We start from the raw sequence: 20,833 nt of genomic DNA on the forward strand, positions 1-20,833 counted from the left end.
TCTCTCTTGCTCTCTTTGCCCCCCTCCTTGTACCAGCGCTCTCCAACATTACGTCCTTTCCAAACCCAAGCCTTGTCCCCATGTTCCTGTCCAAGCCCACCATCTCACCTCCCCATTGCGCCACCTCCAGCCCCACCCATGTCCACCCATGCTGGAATTTGGAGGCATGTGTCAGCGGGGCATCCACCAATCCCGAGCCCTTCGGTGGTATAAAACCCTGAGCATGTATGTGCTTATTCGCTCTTTCTGTCAGTCCAGCACTCCTGAATTGGAGGGTGCCACACTTCTAGGTGAGGGTGGTGGAACAAGGTTGAAAACTGCCGAGAACAACAGAGAAGTAAAAGAGCGCGGCACGGTTAGACGGCCAATCCCTTGTCTATCCAGAAAGGATGGAGAACTCACATATGAAGGAGGCGCCTGAGTGCCTGACATACTTCGGCGTGAACGAGATCACTGGTCTGACTCCTGACCAGTTCAAGAAGAACCTGGACAAGTATGGCTTCAATGGTGAGAGTGCGGGCATCGGGGATGGGGTAGGAGGCCTTCTGAAAGACTCACATAGTCTGGCAACTAGGCCACATAGAGAAACTCCTCACTTGACTGTCAAAGAAACATCTCAGTGTTTGGATTCAGAATATCCCACGATGTACAACTGCTTCTGCTAAGATGCTTTTCTGGAGAGCTGGCACCAGCGGAGTTTCCAGAGATACTTGTTGAGTTGCATGAAATGCTTTTTTAGAGAGGAGTTGCAACAGCTGGTAGAAATGCAGAGACATTGAGAAGCAGAGACTTTGAGGGCTTTGAAGAGCTATTTAAAGATAGCCAAAGAAGATGGCTGGAGAGAGAGCGAGACAGGTGATGGCTCAAGAAGCTTCCTGGGTGATATATCGGGCGGGCACTAACAGGAGAGGCGGATAATTTTGGGCCGGGTAAAGTAGGGAGGTCCTTAGATGGCTTATGGCTAAAATGATCCGTAGTGTGATTGCTAATCAATAACCAGCGGAATGCTAAACCAGACAGCAAACGCTATGTGATGTAGCATCACAGTCATTATGGCGGGAAGTCTCCTGCTTTTACAGTGATGCCGCCTCGGTATATTTCCAGAGCTGTCATTAAACATTTTTGTTTTTCTGGAACTTTATCCACTTCATGGAAGTTGTCAGGCCTAGACTGGAAATCGAAAGAGTCTGAGTCAATGTCAAATAATAGTACCATACAAAGGCCTTTTAAATTCGGCCATTCAGCTACAATGCTAGAGGTCAAGCAAACAGCGAGTTTTGAAAAGGTGGAAGTCTCGATTTTCCCCCAAACTTTTGTTGACAATGTTTCTTGAAGAAAACAAATCTTTCTAACCAACCTCTTTTTTTGTCTTCCCGTCTCCACACTCCTCCACCTCCTTCACCTTTGTGTCCGTCTCCAGAGCTGCCCGCTGAGGAGGGTAAGTGTTTATAATCTGACCACATTTCCATAATGTGAACAAGAACTTCCAGACAGCCATATTTGACCCAGAGAGGATGGAGATCATTTACTGGTCCTCCTCCACAAAGGGCTTGAATAAAGACACACGTGCAGCATTTTGATTGTGTAATTCCCACAAGCTAATCACATCCTACATGTCACTGGACATCGTCAATCAACCGCTGACACCTTTTTACCATCATATTGAGAAATAAAAGCCACTAATTTATATGCTAAACAGTTTGATATCAATACAAATATACTTTGAGAGGCTTTTTTGAGATGATTATTGTCCATTGATCTATACAGATGTTTAACTTGTTCTCTGTCTCTGTGTCTCTCAGGTAAGAGCATCTGGGAGCTGATTGCTGAGCAGTTCGAGGACTTGCTTGTCAGGATCCTGCTGCTGGCTGCCTGTATCTCCTTTGTGAGTAAACAAGTGTTGGCATCACTTTTTATTCATGTCAGTCATTTTAAACTGAGGATATTCCTCTCATGTTCAGAATGAACTCAAGTAACAGTCGTAGGATTTGTAGAAGACATAATAGTAGCAAGAAATTCAATAAAACACTCTCATGTGGGAGCAGTTTTCCAAAATCTCCAACAGTTATAGTGACACTTTAACTATCTTTTTTTCTTAGGAATATAGTCTTCAGATTTAATATAGTGTTTTCTTACATTTTACATGTTTTCACATAATCTCTGGTCCCTCTGACATCCTCGATTTCCATCACAAAACAGGCGATTAGTTGCATTCATTTCAAAGCCCATCACACCAACCGCTCCAGTAAATTAGCACACTCATTACTTTATGGCTACTTTGTCAAGACAACATCTTATCCCTCTCAAGTCCCTCCACCCCTCTATGTATTTTTGAGGACGACAACTTGAGAGGACGGAGACAGATTGCTTGTAGGAGGTGTATTAATTCCTATGCCCAGTTTTCACCCCTTCTGCCAGCTGTCACGATGGCCTTAGAAGGCGAATATTGAGGAGCAGGCGAGAGACGGGGATCAGGGAAGTATAGGGGGGCTGAGGGGTAAGGGTTTATTTTAAGAAAGTCCCAAGCTGAGGACAGAAACTGAATCCTTCGAGAAAGGTCAGGCCTGAAGGAAGGAACGAAGAAGGCCCTTCTCAGAATGAGGGTGGAAGTCAGGAGGAGGAAGGAACTATGGGACACTGAGATCAAATTTATAATGATTATGTAATCACATTATGACATACAGAAAATACTATCACAATAACAGGTGTAGAAACAGGAAAAGATAGAACCAGATTAAAAAAAATAAAAGTAAAAAAATTCCCTGTATAATTAAGAATTTAAAATCAACATACATTTTTTCTATTTTTCACATTGTTTACATATTTTCATATTATCCAGCTGACTTGTACAACCATGCTAAATACATACAAAACTCCCTCTAAATACCTGACCCCTTTAGGATGGCCTCTACAATCCCTAGAAAATGTTACCTGTTATCATTCAGATGTTACACATTTATACAGAATTATAGGAGTCATTTAATTGAGACACAATGAAAATATTTAAACCATGTTAATAATCCATTCAGTACAGATACATGCTGTTTCTCAGGAGCAGTATGACCCCACTAACACTGGTGTTTCCACACTAACAAATGACTTATACCGTGCACTGCTCTGACCTCAGGTGCTGGCCTGGTTCGAGGAAGGTGAGGAGACTGTCACCGCCTTCGTGGAGCCCCTCGTCATCCTTCTTATCCTCATCGCGAACGCTATTGTTGGAGTGTGGCAGGTCAGTGACATTGCCCAGCGCATTGAGCAACAACACATATCCACTGCAGTTTGCTGCTCAGACGTAGTTGCACAATCAGGATACTTTCACTTTTACGACTTTGATGCTCAAAATAGTTTGTGTGTTGAGCAAGTCTTGAATAAACAGTATTATTCACATGAACTTATATTCAAACATATCAAAAAGATTTTCATTATAATACATTATTATAAATATCCTCATATTTGCAGCATCATATTTTGTGTAAATTCTGACTGCTGCTATCCAGTCATGCTCTTCTACATGTTTGCCAATAAGTAAGGGGAACTGCTGTGGGGTATCAGTCAGTGAGGGAACATTGCTATCATCACCACCATGCCAGGTGTTGAAATCAGCTGCTTCACTTCTGTGTTTCTCATTTAAAGAACTGACTTTAGCAATGTGCTATTAGAAGATCTGTTTTGCCTCCCAGATCAAATTCCATCCCTCCAAATATCACTTCTGAACACACACACCCTCCTGTTGCAGATTAGAAAAATGTGTGCACCATGTTCCATCCAGAAAACTGTTTAATAACTTGTTCTTGGACGATATGGTAGCTTAAGATGGAATAGTGCACATCAGATAACAGATGTGACCTACTCATGTATCATCTGCAACTTGTGTACCACTGTGTAATTGCTGCACGTAATTACTCAAAGCCTCTTAGAGGACACTGCCAGTGGCACACCAAGGACAAAATGAGTATAGTTTACATCCAAGCAAGAATAAACAGGCGTGTTGACATCCCCGCAGTGTTCACATGTCCACTTTTCACAATTAAACGTGACATAACAATTTTATTCGTGCTGTTTTTTTAAGCAGATCTTTTTCTTTTTTTCTTTTTCTGTCTTGGCCTACAGGAGCGTAACGCTGAAGATGCCATCGAGGCTCTCAAGGAGTACGAGCCTGAGATGGGAAAGGTTTACCGTTCTGACAGAAAGAGTGTGCAGATGATCAAGGCCAGAGAAATCGTCCCCGGAGACATTGTAGAAGTGTCTGGTAAGAAATATCTGGAGAACGATATACCTACTAGTCACAGTCTCTTATGTCAAATAGTCTTATGACAATGTAGCTGCAAAAAGATACAACAAAACATCCAGAGGGTTACTCAGACAGCGAGAGACGGACACAAATTCAGGATATATGTGTCCAGTCAAGGCTGATGTCAAGGCCTTGTGCCTTTTTAGGACAACGTGAGACAAGGCAGGACGGAGTAGCACTGCTGTGAAAACATGCTGACTGTAGGAAAACAAAATCAGGAGTATAAATACCCTCATTGGCACCTGCCACACCTCTTCTCCCCTCCCTGCTATCGTACTCTTCTGTTCACTTCTTAGTGTACACCTGTTGTCTCTTTAACTGTGCCTCCCCCAACCATGTGTGCTTCACTCTCATTGGTCAATGTAGGTGTCAGTCTAGCACCATTATGAAAACTACTAATTCAATTTAGAAATTTAGCACATTGTCTGCACATTTGGTTCTTATTTTGGGAATTACTTTTAGTATTATGTGATATGCTGGTACAAAAATAATTAAGTAGTAGAAATTGTTCACAAATATACAGTCACCATTGGCTGTATTCTTTTTAATGTCAATAAGAAAAAGATCAATGCTTTTAGTCTGCCGATGTTAATGATGACTTCACTGTGATTCCCACAGTTGGTGACAAAGTCCCCGCTGACATCAGGATTGTTTCCATCAAGTCCACCACCCTGCGTGTCGACCAGTCCATCCTTACTGGTGAGCTTTCAAAAAAAATCAGACAGCGCTTGTTTTTCTGTTTGTCTATTCTACATTGACTTAAACTTCTGTTTTCTCTCTCAGGTGAGTCCGTCAGTGTGATCAAGCACAATGAGGCTGTCCCTGACCCCAGAGCTGTCAACCAGGACAAGAAGAACATGCTTTTCTCTGTAAGTATTTATAATTTATCTTCAGTGTTTTTCCTGTTCCGCTTTACTTCATTTTCCTGGCATGACCTGTTTTCTTTTCTCTTCTTCTCCCGGCTGTAGGGCACCAACATCGCTGCTGGCAAGGCCATCGGTGTGGCTGTGGCCACCGGAGTCTCCACTGAGATCGGCAAGATCCGCGACCAGATGGCTGCCACTGAGCAGGAGAAGACTCCTCTGCAGGCCAAGCTGGACGAGTTCGGCGAGCAGCTGTCCAAGGTTATCTCCCTGATCTGTGTTGCCGTCTGGGCCATCAACATTGGCCACTTCAATGACCCCGTCCACGGAGGCTCATGGATCCGCGGCGCCGTCTACTACTTCAAGATTGCTGTTGCTCTGGCTGTGGCTGCCATTCCTGAGGGTGAGGGAATAAAAGACTTCTCCATTTGTTTCTTCTCCACTGCTCGTTTCTCACACTTAAAGGTTTCTCCGTCGTCTCTCAGGTCTGCCCGCTGTCATCACCACCTGCCTGGCCCTGGGTACCCGCCGTATGGCCAAGAAGAACGCCATTGTCAGAAGCCTGCCTTCTGTGGAGACCCTGGGCTGCACTTCCGTCATCTGCTCCGACAAGACTGGCACCCTCACTACCAACCAGATGTGTGTGACCAAGGTGGGTAATTAGTGTTTAAAGTGTGCTGTGGACAGCTCCCCCTAAAGCTCTCCTGCCTCAGACACAATAAAAACTGCCCTTGTTTCCTTCACCACAGATGTTCGTTGTCAAGACTGTTGATGGTGACCATGTTGACCTTGATGCCTTTGACATCTCTGGCTCCAAGTACACCCCTGAGGGCGAGGTGTAAGTTGGATTTCACTGCCATAAATCATCACTCAGTGTAGCTAATAGCAGTCAGTACTAAAGTGTACATGAAACACCTCTAATTTATTCAAAATTCCCTCCTATCAGTTCCCAGGGAGGTGCCAAGACCAACTGCAGCTCATACGATGGCCTTGTTGAGCTGTCAACCATCTGCGCCCTGTGCAACGACTCCTCTCTGGACTACAATGAGGTAAAAACAATCGATTCACGCAGTCTGTTTACCACTGTGATGCCTCATGATGTCCCTCCACAGTGTGACCAATTCTCTGCATCCCCCATCTTGTTTTCCAGTCCAAGAAGATCTTTGAGAAGGTCGGTGAGGCCACTGAGACCGCCCTGTGCTGCCTGGTTGAGAAGATGAACGTGTTCAACAGCAACGTGAAGAACCTGTCCAAGATTGAGAGAGCCAACGCCTGCTGTACCGTAAGTTTACTCTCTTCCATTTACATTTTAATCTTTATATCAGCTAGTTGGGACCCACTGAAAACCAGCACATAGAATTGGTCTTAGTTTTTGCTGTCTTATTAAAACCAATATCTCATAATAACTTCTTCTCTCTATATCCTCCAACAGGTTATCAAGCAGCTCATGAAGAAGAACTTCACCCTGGAGTTCTCCCGTGACAGGAAGTCCATGTCCGTGTACTGCACTCCCGCGAAGGGTGAAGGTGGTGCCAAAATGTTCGTGAAGGTCAGTTCCCTCTTTCTTCCTCGTCACAGCCTTCTTCACTCCAACCATGCTGCATTCAATGAAACAAAAAAATCACTCAATTATCCTGCTTTCTCCCCAGGGTGCCCCTGAGGGTGTGATTGAAAGGTGCACATACGTGCGTGTTGGCACCACCCGCGTGCCCCTGACCAATGCCATCAAGGAGAAGATTATGGCTGTCATCAGGGACTGGGGTACCGGCCGTGACACCCTGCGTTGCCTGGCCCTGGCCACCCGTGACACTCCTCTGAGGGTAGAGGAGATGAAACTCGAGGACTCAACCAAGTTCGGCGATTATGAGGTGAGAACATCACAGCCTCTAGAACTTGATATTAAACAGGTGGATGCAAATGTGAGTAAACTTAAAAACTTGGATTGAGCGCCTCTGTGCACATTTCCCTCCTCAGACTGACCTGACCTTTGTTGGCGTTGTGGGTATGCTGGATCCTCCTCGTAAGGAGGTCACTTGCTCCATTCAGCTGTGCAGGGATGCTGGAATCCGTGTCATCATGATCACTGGTTAGTGTTGTGAATAAGTTGAAATATTAGTAGAGAAATGTGCCGTGATGTGTTCTGTTGTTGAACACTAAACTGTACCAAAAGTAGTGACTGTTTAATTTAACAGGATTGTTGATTAAAATAGTAATTATGGAGCATTTTGTCATTTTCATGGCAATAATTGCTGTTTTAAAAAAATCTATTATCTAAAAGCAAAATCAACTGTTTTCCCTATAAAGTTGGGTGGAAAATTAAACTGTATTAGTTTTTAATTATTTGGAGAGTAAGTAAAATGTACTTTAAATACTTCTACCATTTACCTGTTTATTGGAAAGTTTTCAGATACACAGAAATTACAGTGTACTGTAGATATTGGTTTACCTTACACCACAGAATTGCCTTGGTAATGGGTTGTGTATTCGTTAAAGCTGTTTACAGTATTTAAAACACCTATTTGCTCCTGTAGTTTTCGATATTTTCTTTCCAACATGGGGAAAAATGTTTATTTTACACCTCAGAAACTTTACCAACTTTCCGCCGACCCTCTATCTCTCCGTATGTCAGGTGACAACAAGGGAACCGCCATTGCCATCTGCCGTCGCATTGGCATCTTCACCGAGGAAGAGGATGTTGAAGGCAAGGCCTACACCGGACGTGAGTTTGACGATCTGCCCAGCCACGATCAGGGTGCGGCTGTATGCAGGGCATGCTGCTTCGCCCGTGTGGAGCCATCCCACAAGTCCAAGATCGTTGAGTTCCTGCAAGGTTTTGATGAGATTACTGCCATGGTAAGAGCTCAGCAGCAGACGATACAATCTAAACGTGATACAGACCCAATCCTTGTGTTTTTGAGGTGTCCATACATGTGTGTGTTTGACAGTAGTTTAACATATGTTTCATCTCTTCCGACCCCAGACTGGTGATGGTGTGAACGATGCCCCTGCCCTGAAGAAGGCCGAGATCGGCATCGCCATGGGCTCTGGCACTGCCGTTGCCAAGTCTGCCTCTGAGATGGTCCTGGCTGACGACAACTTCTCTTCCATTGTGGCTGCTGTTGAGGAAGGCAGAGCTATCTACAACAACATGAAGCAGTTCATCCGCTACCTCATTTCTTCCAACGTCGGTGAGGTCGTCTGGTGAGTGGCCTGGGTAACACATGCTGAGGCACACCTGAACAGCTTCTTTCTCTCTGTCTCTGGCTAACCTCAGGTTTCCTTTTGTTCTATTACTCCTTCAGTATCTTCCTGACTGCTGCTCTGGGTCTGCCCGAGGCTCTGATCCCCGTCCAGCTGCTGTGGGTCAACCTGGTCACTGATGGTCTGCCCGCCACTGCTCTGGGCTTCAACCCCCCAGATCTGGACATCATGGGCAAGCCCCCACGTTCCCCCAAGGAGCCTCTGATCTCTGGCTGGCTGTTCTTCAGATACATGGCCATTGGTGGTAAGTAGCACTGCGGAGGTTTGTGTTAGGATTTAGTCTAAATGCTGTTAAACACGCTTCCCTTCACTGACTTTGTTTCCTTTCTATGACAGGATATGTCGGTGCTGCCACTGTTGGTGGTGCTGCCTGGTGGTTCATGTACGATACCACTGGGCCCGGAGTCACTTACTACCAGCTGGTGAGGAACTGTGTCTGTTTCATCTTGCCCTTCACGAACACATTGACACAGACACCTAAATAACCTCACCTCTCCTCTGTGCAGTCCCACTTCATGCAGTGCTGCGATGAGAACGAGGACTTCGCCGGCCTGAACTGTCACATCTTTGAGGCCTCTCCTCCCATGACCATGGCCCTGTCTGTGCTGGTCACCATTGAGATGTGCAACGCTCTCAACAGGTACTACCTCAAACGTGTTTCAATAGGCCTACAGCGAGAAAAAAAACTGCTTTCGATGTTACACTTCATGACGACTCCAGTGGTTTCTTCATAGATATTTACTCCCATGACTCCTTTTTCTTTTTCAAGCTTGTCTGAGAACCAGTCTCTGATACGCATGCCCCCATGGAGCAACTTCTGGCTGCTCTCTGCCATGACCCTGTCCATGTCCCTGCACTTCATGATCATCTATGTTGACCCTCTGCCCGTAAGTCAGACACTGACACTCTCCACAGTTTAATTTAAGAGCCTTGTGTGTGCAAATCTCACAGTTTTTGTAGGTATTGTCCTTTGTGAGATGTTGTTTTCTGCTTTCCTCTGTGGGCTTCCACCAGTTCTGACTTCCACTGTTTTTGCCTTCCCAGATGATCTTCAAGTTGACCCATCTGTCCGTGGAGCAGTGGATGATGGTCCTGAAGCTTTCCTTCCCAGTCATCCTCATTGATGAAGTGCTGAAGTTCTTCGCCCGCAACTACGTTGAATGTAAGTGGCCTTTTCACATCCCCTCTAACATATGTATATTTTGAAATCATTCTTATTTAATATAAGATAACAGATAACCATTTTATTGTACTCAATGATTAATTGATTAATACTGTCATCTTTTTAAAATTAATTATTCCTTAATATTTTAACAAAGTTCATCTTTATCTTGTTCTTTCATTTCTTCAACTTCATTAACAACCATGATTTTAATTAAATCTCTTTTCACCTGCCTAATCTCTATTATCTGTCACTTCTCTCCATTCATCGTTAACTCACTGACCCCTTTTTGTTGATTTACAGACTAAATTCAATCCACCCACCACCATTAGCCTGTAACTGAAGCAAGGTATTCCACAGCTCGTTGTCATCACTGCGCATCTATCTGTTTGAGTATTTTTGTTGTTGCTCCACGTATAATGCTGCTATAATGCAGATTTGTCGTCTCTGGCGTCTTTCTGTTATCAGATTCGTGTGGATGTGGAACTCTGGGATCTCCCCTCGACTTAATGACATCATTGGAAAATGACTTTTAAGCTTTGACAAATTATGTGTGGGGAGATCCCTAAGTGCTGCCATCTAAATGTCATGTCGTCCTCTGAACTCTCTGTTTGTTGTTATCTCTAGTTCTAATATCAGCCGGGTGAGTTCTTCCTCAGAGTTGCTGCTGTCCGTGTTGCATTATAGTATGTGTTTGGTTGGTTATACGTGCGGGAAGAATGTGACCAAAAGGTTGATAATGTCAGTGTCCTACGAAACCCTTTGGCATCCGTCTGCTGTAGCAGTTATAAGCAGGATATAAACATTTATTGAATAGTTTATAACAAATTGTTATGTTGTTTTTAGCAGATAATAGGTCTTTTTCAGTGTCTGTTGATTTGTTGAATTTCTGGATAGATTTGCTCTTAAACTGTGAAACAAACATAAGAGGATGCTGATATATGAGCAGATAATGAAGGAAAATATAAAACAGTTGAAATAATGTAAAATCAGAATGTGATTCAATGTGCTATCGAGAGGTTAGCTTGCAGATTACATCAAACTTTCTCTGAGACATTTTAGGAGAATGTTTAATGCATGGACTTAGCAAATGTCTCATGTTTGTCAAAGATAGTTTAAGTGTTGTTCACTTTCATTTGTCACAAGCAGATAAAACCCAAGCAGGGTCTTCGTCTCGTGTTCCATTGTTGCCCAAATCACCTTGTCCCCTCCTTGATTTGGCCTATTTTCTCTTTAGCAGGTACAGGAGCCAACTAGAGATGTAGAAGAAGAAGAGGATCTTATGGGTTGAAGAGAAAGAGGCGAGGAAGAGAAGAGAGAATGATCACAACCATAGAGGGGAGCCATAGTGAGGCAACCAAGAGGAGAAAACACAAGAAAATGTACAAAAAAAAAAATCAATAAAACTTGTCAAAAACCAACATAAAAATAGCCTTTATATAAGGAAGGAGATTGAATTCAAATGAAGGGAAGTATCCCTGCCAACAAACAATACAAATATTTAAGATTTTATTCTAAGAATTAAGGTATGTATTAAAGGTGATTTCTTTTTTTGTTAACCTTGGATATTCTCAGCTGTTGTGTTTTTGTGTCCTCTGTCCATTTTCATATGATTGACTTTCCAGCTCACTACTTTTATTCTAGTCTTTGTTGCTTGTGTCTCGTGCAGCCTCCCTGCTTTAGCTGGGCTCTGTACAGTGTGGTGTAGGGTTGCAAAATGACTTCACATGGGCAGAAAAAACACATGCCTCCAGCTGCCAGAGGCACCCTGCAGTCAGCGGACTCTGTTGGAGGTCTCATGACATAAAATGGGCATGTCCTCTCAGTCACAACACTTTTGGTCTTATTTATTGTTTACGTAAAATAAGCTGCAATAAAGTGATAATTAAAAACTCATGCACTTGTACTGTGGAGCACATTTTTATTGATCCTTTACACATAAATTTGGATGACATCCTCTGTAAAGACACATCATGAGGTGCAGTGATCACAGTGTTTAACATCCAGACATGAAAAGTGCGTGAAACAACATTATTTTATTCATCCGTCCTTTTGGTTTTGTAGCTCGTGTTTCAGCTGTTTGGGTGTGGCACAGTATTAGTTAATCGGTCTTTGGTTTGCAGAACGGAAAAGTTGGAAAGTCCAAAATCCGTTAGATGAGGGTCCTGAATGGTATGTTGACCTCTTTCATTTGCTTTTCATAATCTTCATCAAACACCTTTGATTGCTCGGGTGTGAAATGGTTTGTCCAATCACCTACTTCACCTGTATATGAAAAAAATACAGAGGAGAATACAATAACATTAGTAAAACTCTCTGTTAATAGAATAATTGGTTGGTTTATGCCATGACAGAAATCTGGAAATGTCTGTCCCGAGTTACATAAGCTGACATCTTGAAATGTCTTGGTTTGAATAGAAATTAGTCAAAAACTATAAAAAGGTCAAATATCAATCCTACAAGATGGAAAAACACTGAGCAAGTCTTCACATTTGAGAAGCAAATTTGCATGATTTTGACTTGAAAAATGATTTAAAAGATGAGGCAATTATGTAAATAGTTATTGATTCATTTTCTGCCAATACACTAATTAGTTACAGAACAACAGTTTAGTTACATTGAGTTTGAAATTCTCTCAGGCCATAAAAAATGGAAGCAAAGGCAAGAAATGCAGGAACCTCTAGGGGGCGCCATTGTATTTTATTGAAGTGCATTAGTAAACACAATGTTACAACACCAGAGGAGTGAGTTTGGTCTTTAAGAAACATATTACCATTGACAGAGAGTTTGATTTAACTGCTTTCTATTATCATATTTTGTCCATTATGATTTTTTTATTTACCCACTGCACTACTAACTTTGAAAACTGGGCCCTCGTTATTTCGACTGCATGTTTTTACTTATTAATGTCTTAAAACTGAATCTGGCTGATGTACCTTTTCTCATAAAGGGAGAGATGGACTGATCAAACACAGGCGCTGGGATGCAGGAATAGTTGGCCATTGGGTTATCCTTCATGTTCTTAAAGGATGTGAGCTCCACAATTCGGTTGATGACCTCATCAGAGACCGACAGGTCCAGGTACCTCATGATGCGCTCCACTTCACGCCGAGGATTCTGGGGGAACAAATGTGATAGTTGGAGTACCTTTGTTTTTTGTTTTTTTGTTAATTGAACACAACAGTTCAGCATGAACAACAAGTGAAATATTATAAGATCAAAAAAACACAATGCAAACAAAGAAACTATTGAGTTTTATAAAAGTTAGACAAGTACCTTTAATATTTTTTTTTAACTAATGTCTTCAGGATTTTGAAAAGGTGGTCCAGTTTTTAAATACTTCAAAAAGAGGGGGAAATATTTCATATCTAAATCCGCCTTAATAACATTTTCCAAGCAGAATCAAATTGTTTTTGTCTGGCTTGTTGCTTGTTGGAAAGAAGTGATTTGTTTTTCAAGCACAGCCATGAGGGAAGATTGTTCTAAAACGCTGATGAAAATGTTCTCATCATTCAATATGAGCCTTACAAAATGTGCAAGTATCACAGAAATTCATTTGAGTTATTATAACATTTATTGTTTTGTTCATTGTTATTGCATTTGGGGAAATAGAACAAGTTCAAAATATTTTGCCTTAATTTTGAACAATATTAGTTTTTTGAATATGTATGTTCAAAATGATTTGGTAATGCTCATCTGTTACTACCTCTTTCATGTCCTCGTAGAAGAGGTAGAGGATGTTCTTCTTCTCTCTCTCCTCCCAGTAACCTTTCACATGATCATACCAGGAGCCCCATGACACTGCAGAAACAGAGCAGGATTCAATCATTCACATGCTATTTATGTTTATGGATGAACTTTAAATGAATAACTTTTGGGTTGTGAAAAATCATTTTGGCTCCTCCTCCAGCGTGGCACTTGTTTTTCTTTTATTGTGGACTTTAATTAAGTTTCAGCAGTGCAGGGTGCTGCTAATCTAATCACAGCCACTGAAGCATTACATTTCTCAGCTAAATGCACGTGATAGATTCCAAAAGTTACCATCCACTACATATCTAAATTTTATATAAGTTCACAAAAACCTCCAGGCAACTAAAGTAGGTAAAGAGATGTTTGTGACGCAGTTAGACCTGTTAAGAAAACACAGAGGAATGTATTTTAATCTACTTACACTCTCCTCGCATGAACTTGGGGATGTAGCCCTCAAAAGGCCCCGGTTCAGGCTGGGTCTGATTCATGAGGTCAAAGTAGTAGTAGCTCACCAGGTTGTCTTTAGCATTGCGTGCCACGTAGATCGCCTTGACACATGATCAGAAGGCACAAAACAAAGGAATTTACAAGGTCATTTAATAAACTGTTAATCTCTTACACCATTTATGTGCATGGTAACATGAACTTTAAAACCCACTAGCGTGTGTTCACTGTACCGTGTGAAGTAATAAAATAGACAGCAGGATTTTTGCAACCAGTTAAATCATATCGAGTCTCACCTTGCATTTGTTTTCCCAAAATCCATGAGGCACCAACTGAAAAGGAAGATGTGTCTTGATAACTCTTGGGGGATCCATTTTCTCGAGAAGATCAAGACCTGAGACATTGATTAAGAGAAATGGATATGAAAGAGTTAAAAGACCATATCCTACATCTGCTTTAAAACATTCAATTGGCTTAAAATTAATTTTGATCTTACAAGATTAAGACAGCATCTAACTTCTTAAGAGTCTGGTAAAAACTTGAGGTGTGAATTTTACTTTTAAACTTTAGAACAAGTGTCCAGACAAGGAAAAACGAGTGTTGGTAAATAAAATACCTTTCAACCTTTTGGTGCACGGTGGGTTTGCTGTTGCAAAGTTGTTAGCAATGACCCAAGAATATTTATCCTCATGTTGGCTAATAAACAAAGATTATCTTTTATTTGCACGCATGTGCGAAGTAAATCATAGTATCACATTTAAAAAGAATGAACCCACTTTCCCGCTCTCCAGATATACGGAGCTTTTTAGCCCCATTAAGCTCAGTGTTTTGGTTTATGATCGTTCACAAACTGAGATAAAGGACTACAAAGACATTTTGGAAAATGTGCTTATTTGCCGTCTTAGTTCTTATATGAAGGTTGTGACCACTCTTGTATCTGTTCATTAAACATGATACCACAGTCAGTTATTGTTGCATAAAGACTGGAAATAGTGGAAGCAGCTACATTGTTCTCTCCTCCTGGCAACACCTCTGAAGCTCACTGTGGTTGTATCCATGCCGCTGTATCAGGCACACAATATAAATTGTACCTTGTTAATTTGACACTTTTTGTACAAATAAAACAAAACAAAATAAATGATTGAGCTTTAGAGATGATGTTTGTCAAATTTTGTTTCCTTTGAACTGATCCAGATGCTTTACCCTGTTTTTAGTCTTCCTGACGCAAAGCTAAACTAAACTAAACTAAACTAAACTAAACTAAACTAAACTAAACCAGACTAAAATGAACTAAGCTAAATCAAGCTAACTGGCAAGTAGCAACATATTTAGCCCACATATGTTACTGTGGTATTAATCCTCACCTAATTCAACGAGAATGCAGACAATTGCATTTCCTTAAATAATAAAATAGGTCTTACAGACCGATACTAACTGCAGAAAAACAAAGTGACTATCTACTCTCAGAAAGACAGGGAAAGCCAGCAGAAACCCGGTCTTACACATGTTTGAGCTTATCACTCTGGCGCTTTGGGCATTTTGGCGCTGAGGGAAATGTTTATGGGTTAATAGCTCATTAACCCTGATTACGACAAAGGAAATTAGCTGTTATGAAAACATTCCTCTAGGAATTGGATTTGTAAGTGCTGACATGCTACAGTCCAATGTAGCTGGAAAATGCATTTGGTTTGAGTGGCAAAAAATACCGTAAGTTTTTAGCAAAAAAAAAAATATGTTGATGTTTTGGACAGAAAGCGACAAGAAATGGGCCGACAATTGGTAAACAACATGCAAACCCGTTGACATATAGATACACACCTGAGGGGATGGGGGGCGGGGAGTGGATCTCTAGGAAGGGACTGCGCACGGGCGTGGGGGCTCGTTTACATGCCTCGGCATCTCCATTGTGAAGAAGCAGGTCCACTATCTCCTGGGTCCATGTGGTCCCTAATGTCCCCAAAAGACACAGACACTGAACTAAATGAATAAGATACTTTTAGTGGGATGAATCTCACCAAACTGAGAAGAACTCCTAAAAAGACATCTTTTCCACTCTGTGACAATTATATATCCATTTTTCCTTTGTTAACATTGACCACTTTGACGGTGCCACAGTAACTTGTCATCTTTTGGACATCACAGCAGTAAAGAAAATGTTATTACAACATTGGGGAAGGAAATTTGGTCTTTCTTTGTTGTTTTTCTGGGACAGGCCCATCAGTTCCAAATCATAACCCTCGCACTTCATCAAACAAGATCAGTCTAAAGTCACTGTTTTTTTTCTTCATATTTCTCCTTTATTTCCTGTTTATTTTGTCAGTTTAACAACATAACACATCCTGCTATACTTGCTTTACCACTGTATCAATCAGGATCTAAAGTAAAGTAAAAGTAGCAATACCACACTGAGAAAATACTTCACAAGGTAAAGGCCTGCATGCAATGGAGATAAAAGATGAAATGTGCCTTAAAAGTATGAAACTAAAGGTACTCATAATCAAAAAGAATGTCCATCACGAGTGCTATACTATCATACGTCATAATGGAGTACAAAGATTACAATTACTGTTGCATAATATGCCAGTAATCACCTCTGTAGTTTGCCTAAGAGGGGATAATAATGTAATCCATAACAACATATAACGTGTCATAAGAATATCATGTTTTATATCATGCTTTATATGTAAACTAACCAAATAAATTAGTGTAGTAAAGTGCTAAAGTAAAATGCAAATAGTTACCTTCCACTATAGATGCAAACTGTGTGAACACTGGCAGCTTTTCAATAACAATACATAAAATACAAAGATAATTCCTGTCTAAAACTAATTACGGTGATTTACTGTGTATGGCCAAAGCTGCTTTCTGAAGCGACGGTCGGATTACCTGCTTTTGGGTAGGTGGCGATGAGGAGGTCTGACGGGTCGGGACGAAAAGCCCAGACGGAGTCCCAGTTGTCAGCGATGTAGCACATGAGAGGAACTCCTCTGACCGGGATGAGAGGGAAGCGACTGATGGAGGTGCTGGCTTTCTGAATGGCCTCGCTGTAGGACAAGTCTCCCTCCTCAGACATGACTGACACTACTGAAGGTTTTCTCGAGGAAATTAAGAAGCAGAGGCTCAAATGCTATAAAATGGTCAGAGCAAGGCCTGCGCAGTGGTTCTTCCTGAGGTCCTGTCTTCAGCAGCTCCTCTTTCATCTGACTTTGTCAATCATTAAGTGCTGATTTGTTTTTGAACACCATGTATTTCAACTGTCTGCCAATTTCTTCCTGTCTGACTGTCAGGCCCACAGTCACTGTGTATACATCCTCATCACTCTGTCATTTTCTCTTCCTTGTGTAGTTATCTGCAAACCAGGATGTTTTTGGTGTCTTTCCTTCCTGATATCTCGTGGTTTCCAGCAAAAGTCTTCTCCACCATCCGAATCCAAAAGCAAGAATCCCTCCGTAGACTCTCCCAAAAACAATCCTTTCTGAAGTCCCAGCCGAAGTCTAAGTGCTTCAGTCACTTTAAAATGTGTTTCTTTTCTCCCTCTTTCTATCTTTGTAAGCTGGCTGTGAGTGCTTGTACCAGGTTCCTAACTGTCTGCGATCACTGAAACTTGCACCAGCAGACCTACACTAAAGTGCCCTTATGTAACTTTCCCAGTTACGTATGAATTCCACTTTTGCTCACAATACTATCTCCACGGCTTTCCCTGTAATTTGAGGATGAGGGAGGGATTTAAAAGAGCCCTACGACCCACAGAGAGGTGAACTATAGTTCCTCACAAAGAGTGCATGAGAGATAGATTGAATATTAGTCTGATATCTGAAATCCTTATTGTTTCACACGGTTTTTTCACTTTTTTTCTTTCTCATTTATCAAAGAGAACAATACTTGTGTGTTGATACTCTCCAACGGAAACACCCTTGTACCCATGACTGTTTAAAGTCAATAAAATGCACAGCATTAGCAGTAAAAGAGCTTCATGGAGATCTGTTATTCTCATTTTAGTTTGTATAAACTAAAGAAGAAACATTTTGTATACAGACATGAAGCTGCATAGGAAGCTGGATGTGTATTCATGTGTGCTCAGAGCACTGTCTTTTCAGCCAGAAACAGCTGTTTACACTTTACATTCCAGGATTTCCACACGAAAATCCAGCCGCCTGTAGAAACAATATTGTCATTGAAAATAAGCTGAGCTTGGCAGTTGCCTGAAACATCTGACAAAGGGCGGAGTCCGCAACCATGTTCATGGCAGTTTTTAAAGCAATGTTAACAATAGTAGTTGAATTTTAGTTGAGTTAAATTGAAGTAAATTAACAGCATTTACTTTAGATTAGATTTGAAGATGGTCCACAGTGTGTCAATATGCTGAAGGTTTTGTAAAATGCTGTAGTGGTAATCAGGCCTGATATTACAGAGGATAAGAATAAAATAAAAATCAAGAAACAAACACTTTTCTTTACTGAATTCATGCTTCTTTTTTTTTTCTCCATTAGTTTTGAAGTAATGATTTAATAAACTATTTAAAAAAAAAATATTAAAACAATAAAATATTTTTCCCTCATTCTTATTTTCATAACAGACTTCCTGTTATTTCATATTTGAAATTTTTACATGAAAATGTTCTTTTTTTTTCAACAGTCTATTTTGTAATATCATTGTTTTCTTGTATTCTTTTTTCATGGTCACCAAAGCAGGCGAACATTGACCAGTGCTCTTGATGCAGAATTCAAAGCTCTTAACCTAGGTATGAAAGTCAGCTTGGTAGGATGAGCACCTCATTAAGATAAGGTTTAATCTGTACCGTTCCACACGTTCACATCTGGAAGATCTCCGATACGACCACAGCTGTTTCTCTTGGCTACTCCACCAGAGTAGGTATGTATTTCTGGAAAGGAAACAGCAGTCAAATGAGATTCATTAATAAAACAACAGCATGGAAGCATTAAAGATTAAAACACAGAGTAATAGGGAATAAAGTTGAGATCAGGGCTATGCTCTTTATTTTTTCAGTCATTGATGTATAATCTGCTCAGACTCAGGCACAGTAATCCACCTCGAACACACGGTTCATCCTGTGTACAGTAAACCTCTGACAACTACATCAGCTGTAGATGTTTGTAAACCTCAACTGTAAAATGTTCAATGCTGCTTTTCTGCTCAGCTATCATAGTTTTCAATGTGGCCAAAATAAAATTAAAAGGAAATGATCAGTGTCCACATATTGACAGTGATTATTACATAAAATATGTGACAAAACTGTAAATGAAACATGCTGTAATGAGGTCAAAGCTGTGACCACTAGATTTTTCACAACTGGTTTTTAACCTGCTTGTGGTGATTTCTCTTTAGTCACACTGGTAGTAAAAGTGTTTTTATTGACAGTAGCAGGGGTAATAGCACGTTTAATTCATTTATGTTTGCTCACTAATGAAGGGGTATTTCCTTTACTGTTCACACAGAGGCCAGTTTACTTATTCTTCAGTTCAACATAGCCTGTGAAAACAGTTGTATGATCTCATGTTTCCTCTGGCTCCGGGGGAGCTTTGTCAAGTCTAAGAAAGTCTTGAGTTAGACTCGAGAATTGAAATATTAGCAATAGGCTTAGTTTAGATTATGTTTGCATTTGGTTTTAATGTGTCAGAGGATGTTTACCAGCTTTATTCTCTTAAAAAAAAAAAAGTATTATCATTATCTTCAATCACTTTAAATATTTGTACAATCCCTCCGAAAACCTACAAAAATGTAAAATCATTTTTCAGTAACTTGAAGAGATAAATATATTTTTCTTTAAAGTTTGCGAGTCGAAATATAAAGGCAGATTTTATTTTCAATAAATCCAAAATGTCCCTTTTTGCAGTTTATTAAATGCAGGATCAGTTGTCCAAATTAGTAAAAAGCAGCAGCACCCTGATTGAAGTGGGGCTCCCTGTATAAATGGTTGGTAGTAAAACTGATGAATACAAATGCAAATGTCTGGTGCAGATGTGAAAGAACATTTTGTTCACTTCTGACTGGCATTGCATGCAATGTGCAGCCTTGGAGGGGGCTGCTACTCTTGTTATGACCACTGAGTCACATTAAGTATTTCATGAAGAAAAACAGTAAGGTGATTAAATCAACTTATCATTATTTATCCATAGCATCATTATTAGTTTAAATCCCCAAAAACTTAAAACAACAACAACAAACAAACAAAACAAAAAACCAGAGGCTAATGGAGTAATACAGTACCAGCTATTTTTCTTTGGTGGGAATTTCTCAGCTTGTTAGAAGCTTTGCACAAATATGTTTACTTGGATTTGAGATCAAATGTAATTTAATCTACTGATGGGGGAAAAAAAAGATTTGTCTCTTCCTTTTGTTTACATTGTGGCTCCGAAAAGTCTTCTGTTTTCTCTTATTTGCAAGTGATTCCTTTTTTGTTTTACTTTCCACATCTAATTGACGACTCCCCTGTGTCCTTATGTTATGACCTACAATCAACTCAGTATTACCATACGAAAGCAGATACAAAGGGAATGGGAGTGACTGTCAACTGTTTGTCACACTGTATAAAAGCTGCCCTACGGAGGAGATCTGGAAGCACTGCTGGACACCTCTCTTTGAGGGTGGATGTATTTGCTCCTTCTTGCAAGAATACATGTCTGATATGTTTGATTTTGAACCAAGCCTCTGAGTAATTCTTCTAACATCTACCTACACCCACCCCACATGAACTTGTGAATGTAGCTCTCCCAGGGCCTCCGGCTCAGACTAAAATGCATGCAGTATTAATAGCTCTCCGAGTTGTATTTGGCTTTGCATATCAAGACCGGTTTCACACATAATCAGGAGGAAAAAGATAAAGGCAGCATTTACACAACAGTACAGAGAACAGGTAATATGATGAGAGGTACTTGTTGTTGACATTATATTGTGAAACTTGATAACTTAAATCTGTTTTTTAAAAACAAGACCGAACACATACATCCGGGTAAATAGATATGTACATTCTGAAAGGATCGAAACAGACTTCTTTTTATAAGGCCGGGACCAGTGAGGTTGTAAACAGGTCACACAGGG

At 40.8% G+C, this 20,833-nt stretch overlaps 2 protein-coding genes across 4 annotated transcripts; one reads left to right on the top strand and one right to left on the bottom strand.

Annotated features, from left to right (window-relative positions):
• The first annotated feature begins 235 nt into the window (after positions 1 to 235).
• atp2a1l (ATPase sarcoplasmic/endoplasmic reticulum Ca2+ transporting 1, like) lies at positions 236 to 11,476 on the top strand. 3 transcript variants are annotated; one of them, XR_011178618.1, is made up of 24 exons: positions 236 to 507; positions 1,421 to 1,438; positions 1,803 to 1,885; positions 3,128 to 3,232; positions 4,114 to 4,252; positions 4,913 to 4,993; positions 5,078 to 5,163; positions 5,263 to 5,560; positions 5,643 to 5,809; positions 5,907 to 5,995; positions 6,104 to 6,206; positions 6,308 to 6,439; positions 6,590 to 6,706; positions 6,807 to 7,025; positions 7,132 to 7,243; positions 7,787 to 8,010; positions 8,138 to 8,358; positions 8,460 to 8,662; positions 8,755 to 8,840; positions 8,925 to 9,058; positions 9,188 to 9,305; positions 9,463 to 9,580; positions 9,884 to 9,967; positions 10,818 to 11,476. XR_011178618.1 is itself a non-coding variant. In XM_069155617.1 (24 exons), exons 1-23 carry the CDS (start codon positions 390 to 392, stop codon positions 9,886 to 9,888), a joined length of 2,976 nt encoding a protein of 991 aa, XP_069011718.1. In that variant the 5' UTR covers positions 236 to 389; the 3' UTR covers positions 9,889 to 9,929; positions 10,818 to 11,476. The 3 variants fall into 3 exon arrangements, 2 of the variants coding, with proteins under 2 accessions (XP_069011718.1, XP_069011717.1); XM_069155617.1 differs by having other exon boundaries at positions 9,884 to 9,929; XM_069155616.1 differs by lacking the exon at positions 9,884 to 9,967.
• A 16-nt stretch (positions 11,477 to 11,492) lies between these two features.
• Positions 11,493 to 17,520, bottom strand: sult1st6 (sulfotransferase family 1, cytosolic sulfotransferase 6). The gene is made up of 7 exons (XM_069155641.1): positions 16,661 to 17,520; positions 15,593 to 15,721; positions 14,071 to 14,168; positions 13,752 to 13,878; positions 13,287 to 13,381; positions 12,517 to 12,697; positions 11,493 to 11,845 (listed from the first exon to the last, which is right to left on the bottom strand). Exons 1-7 carry the CDS (start codon positions 16,845 to 16,847, stop codon positions 11,733 to 11,735), a joined length of 930 nt encoding a protein of 309 aa, XP_069011742.1. The 5' UTR covers positions 16,848 to 17,520; the 3' UTR covers positions 11,493 to 11,732.
• Between the last annotated feature and the right edge of the window lie 3,313 nt (positions 17,521 to 20,833).

The sequence above is a fragment of the Embiotoca jacksoni genome, unplaced genomic scaffold (genome assembly GCF_022577435.1).
Source record: "Embiotoca jacksoni isolate LCO1_2020_lvr unplaced genomic scaffold, fEmbJac1.0.p SCAF_20, whole genome shotgun sequence".
NCBI lineage: Eukaryota > Metazoa > Chordata > Actinopteri > Embiotocidae > Embiotoca > Embiotoca jacksoni.

Excerpts from the sequence above, each read along its gene's own strand:
- atp2a1l (XM_069155616.1), top strand. The coding sequence starts at position 390 with ATGGAGAACTCACATATGAAGGAGGCGCCTGAGTGCCTGACATACTTC. Across the intron at positions 5,810-5,906 it reads ACCAGATGTGTGTGACCAAG|ATGTTCGTTGTCAAGACTGT; the intron begins GTGGGTAATTAG and ends CCTTCACCACAG. Across the intron at positions 6,440-6,589 it reads GAGCCAACGCCTGCTGTACC|GTTATCAAGCAGCTCATGAA; the intron begins GTAAGTTTACTC and ends ATCCTCCAACAG.
- sult1st6 (XM_069155641.1), bottom strand. The coding sequence starts at position 16,847 with ATGTCTGAGGAGGGAGACTTGTCCTACAGCGAGGCCATTCAGAAAGCC. Across the intron at positions 15,722-16,660 it reads CGCCACCTACCCAAAAGCAG|GGACCACATGGACCCAGGAG; the intron begins GTAATCCGACCG and ends TGGGGACATTAG. Across the intron at positions 13,879-14,070 it reads TTTGGGAAAACAAATGCAAG|GCGATCTACGTGGCACGCAA; the intron begins GTGAGACTCGAT and ends TCATGTGTCAAG.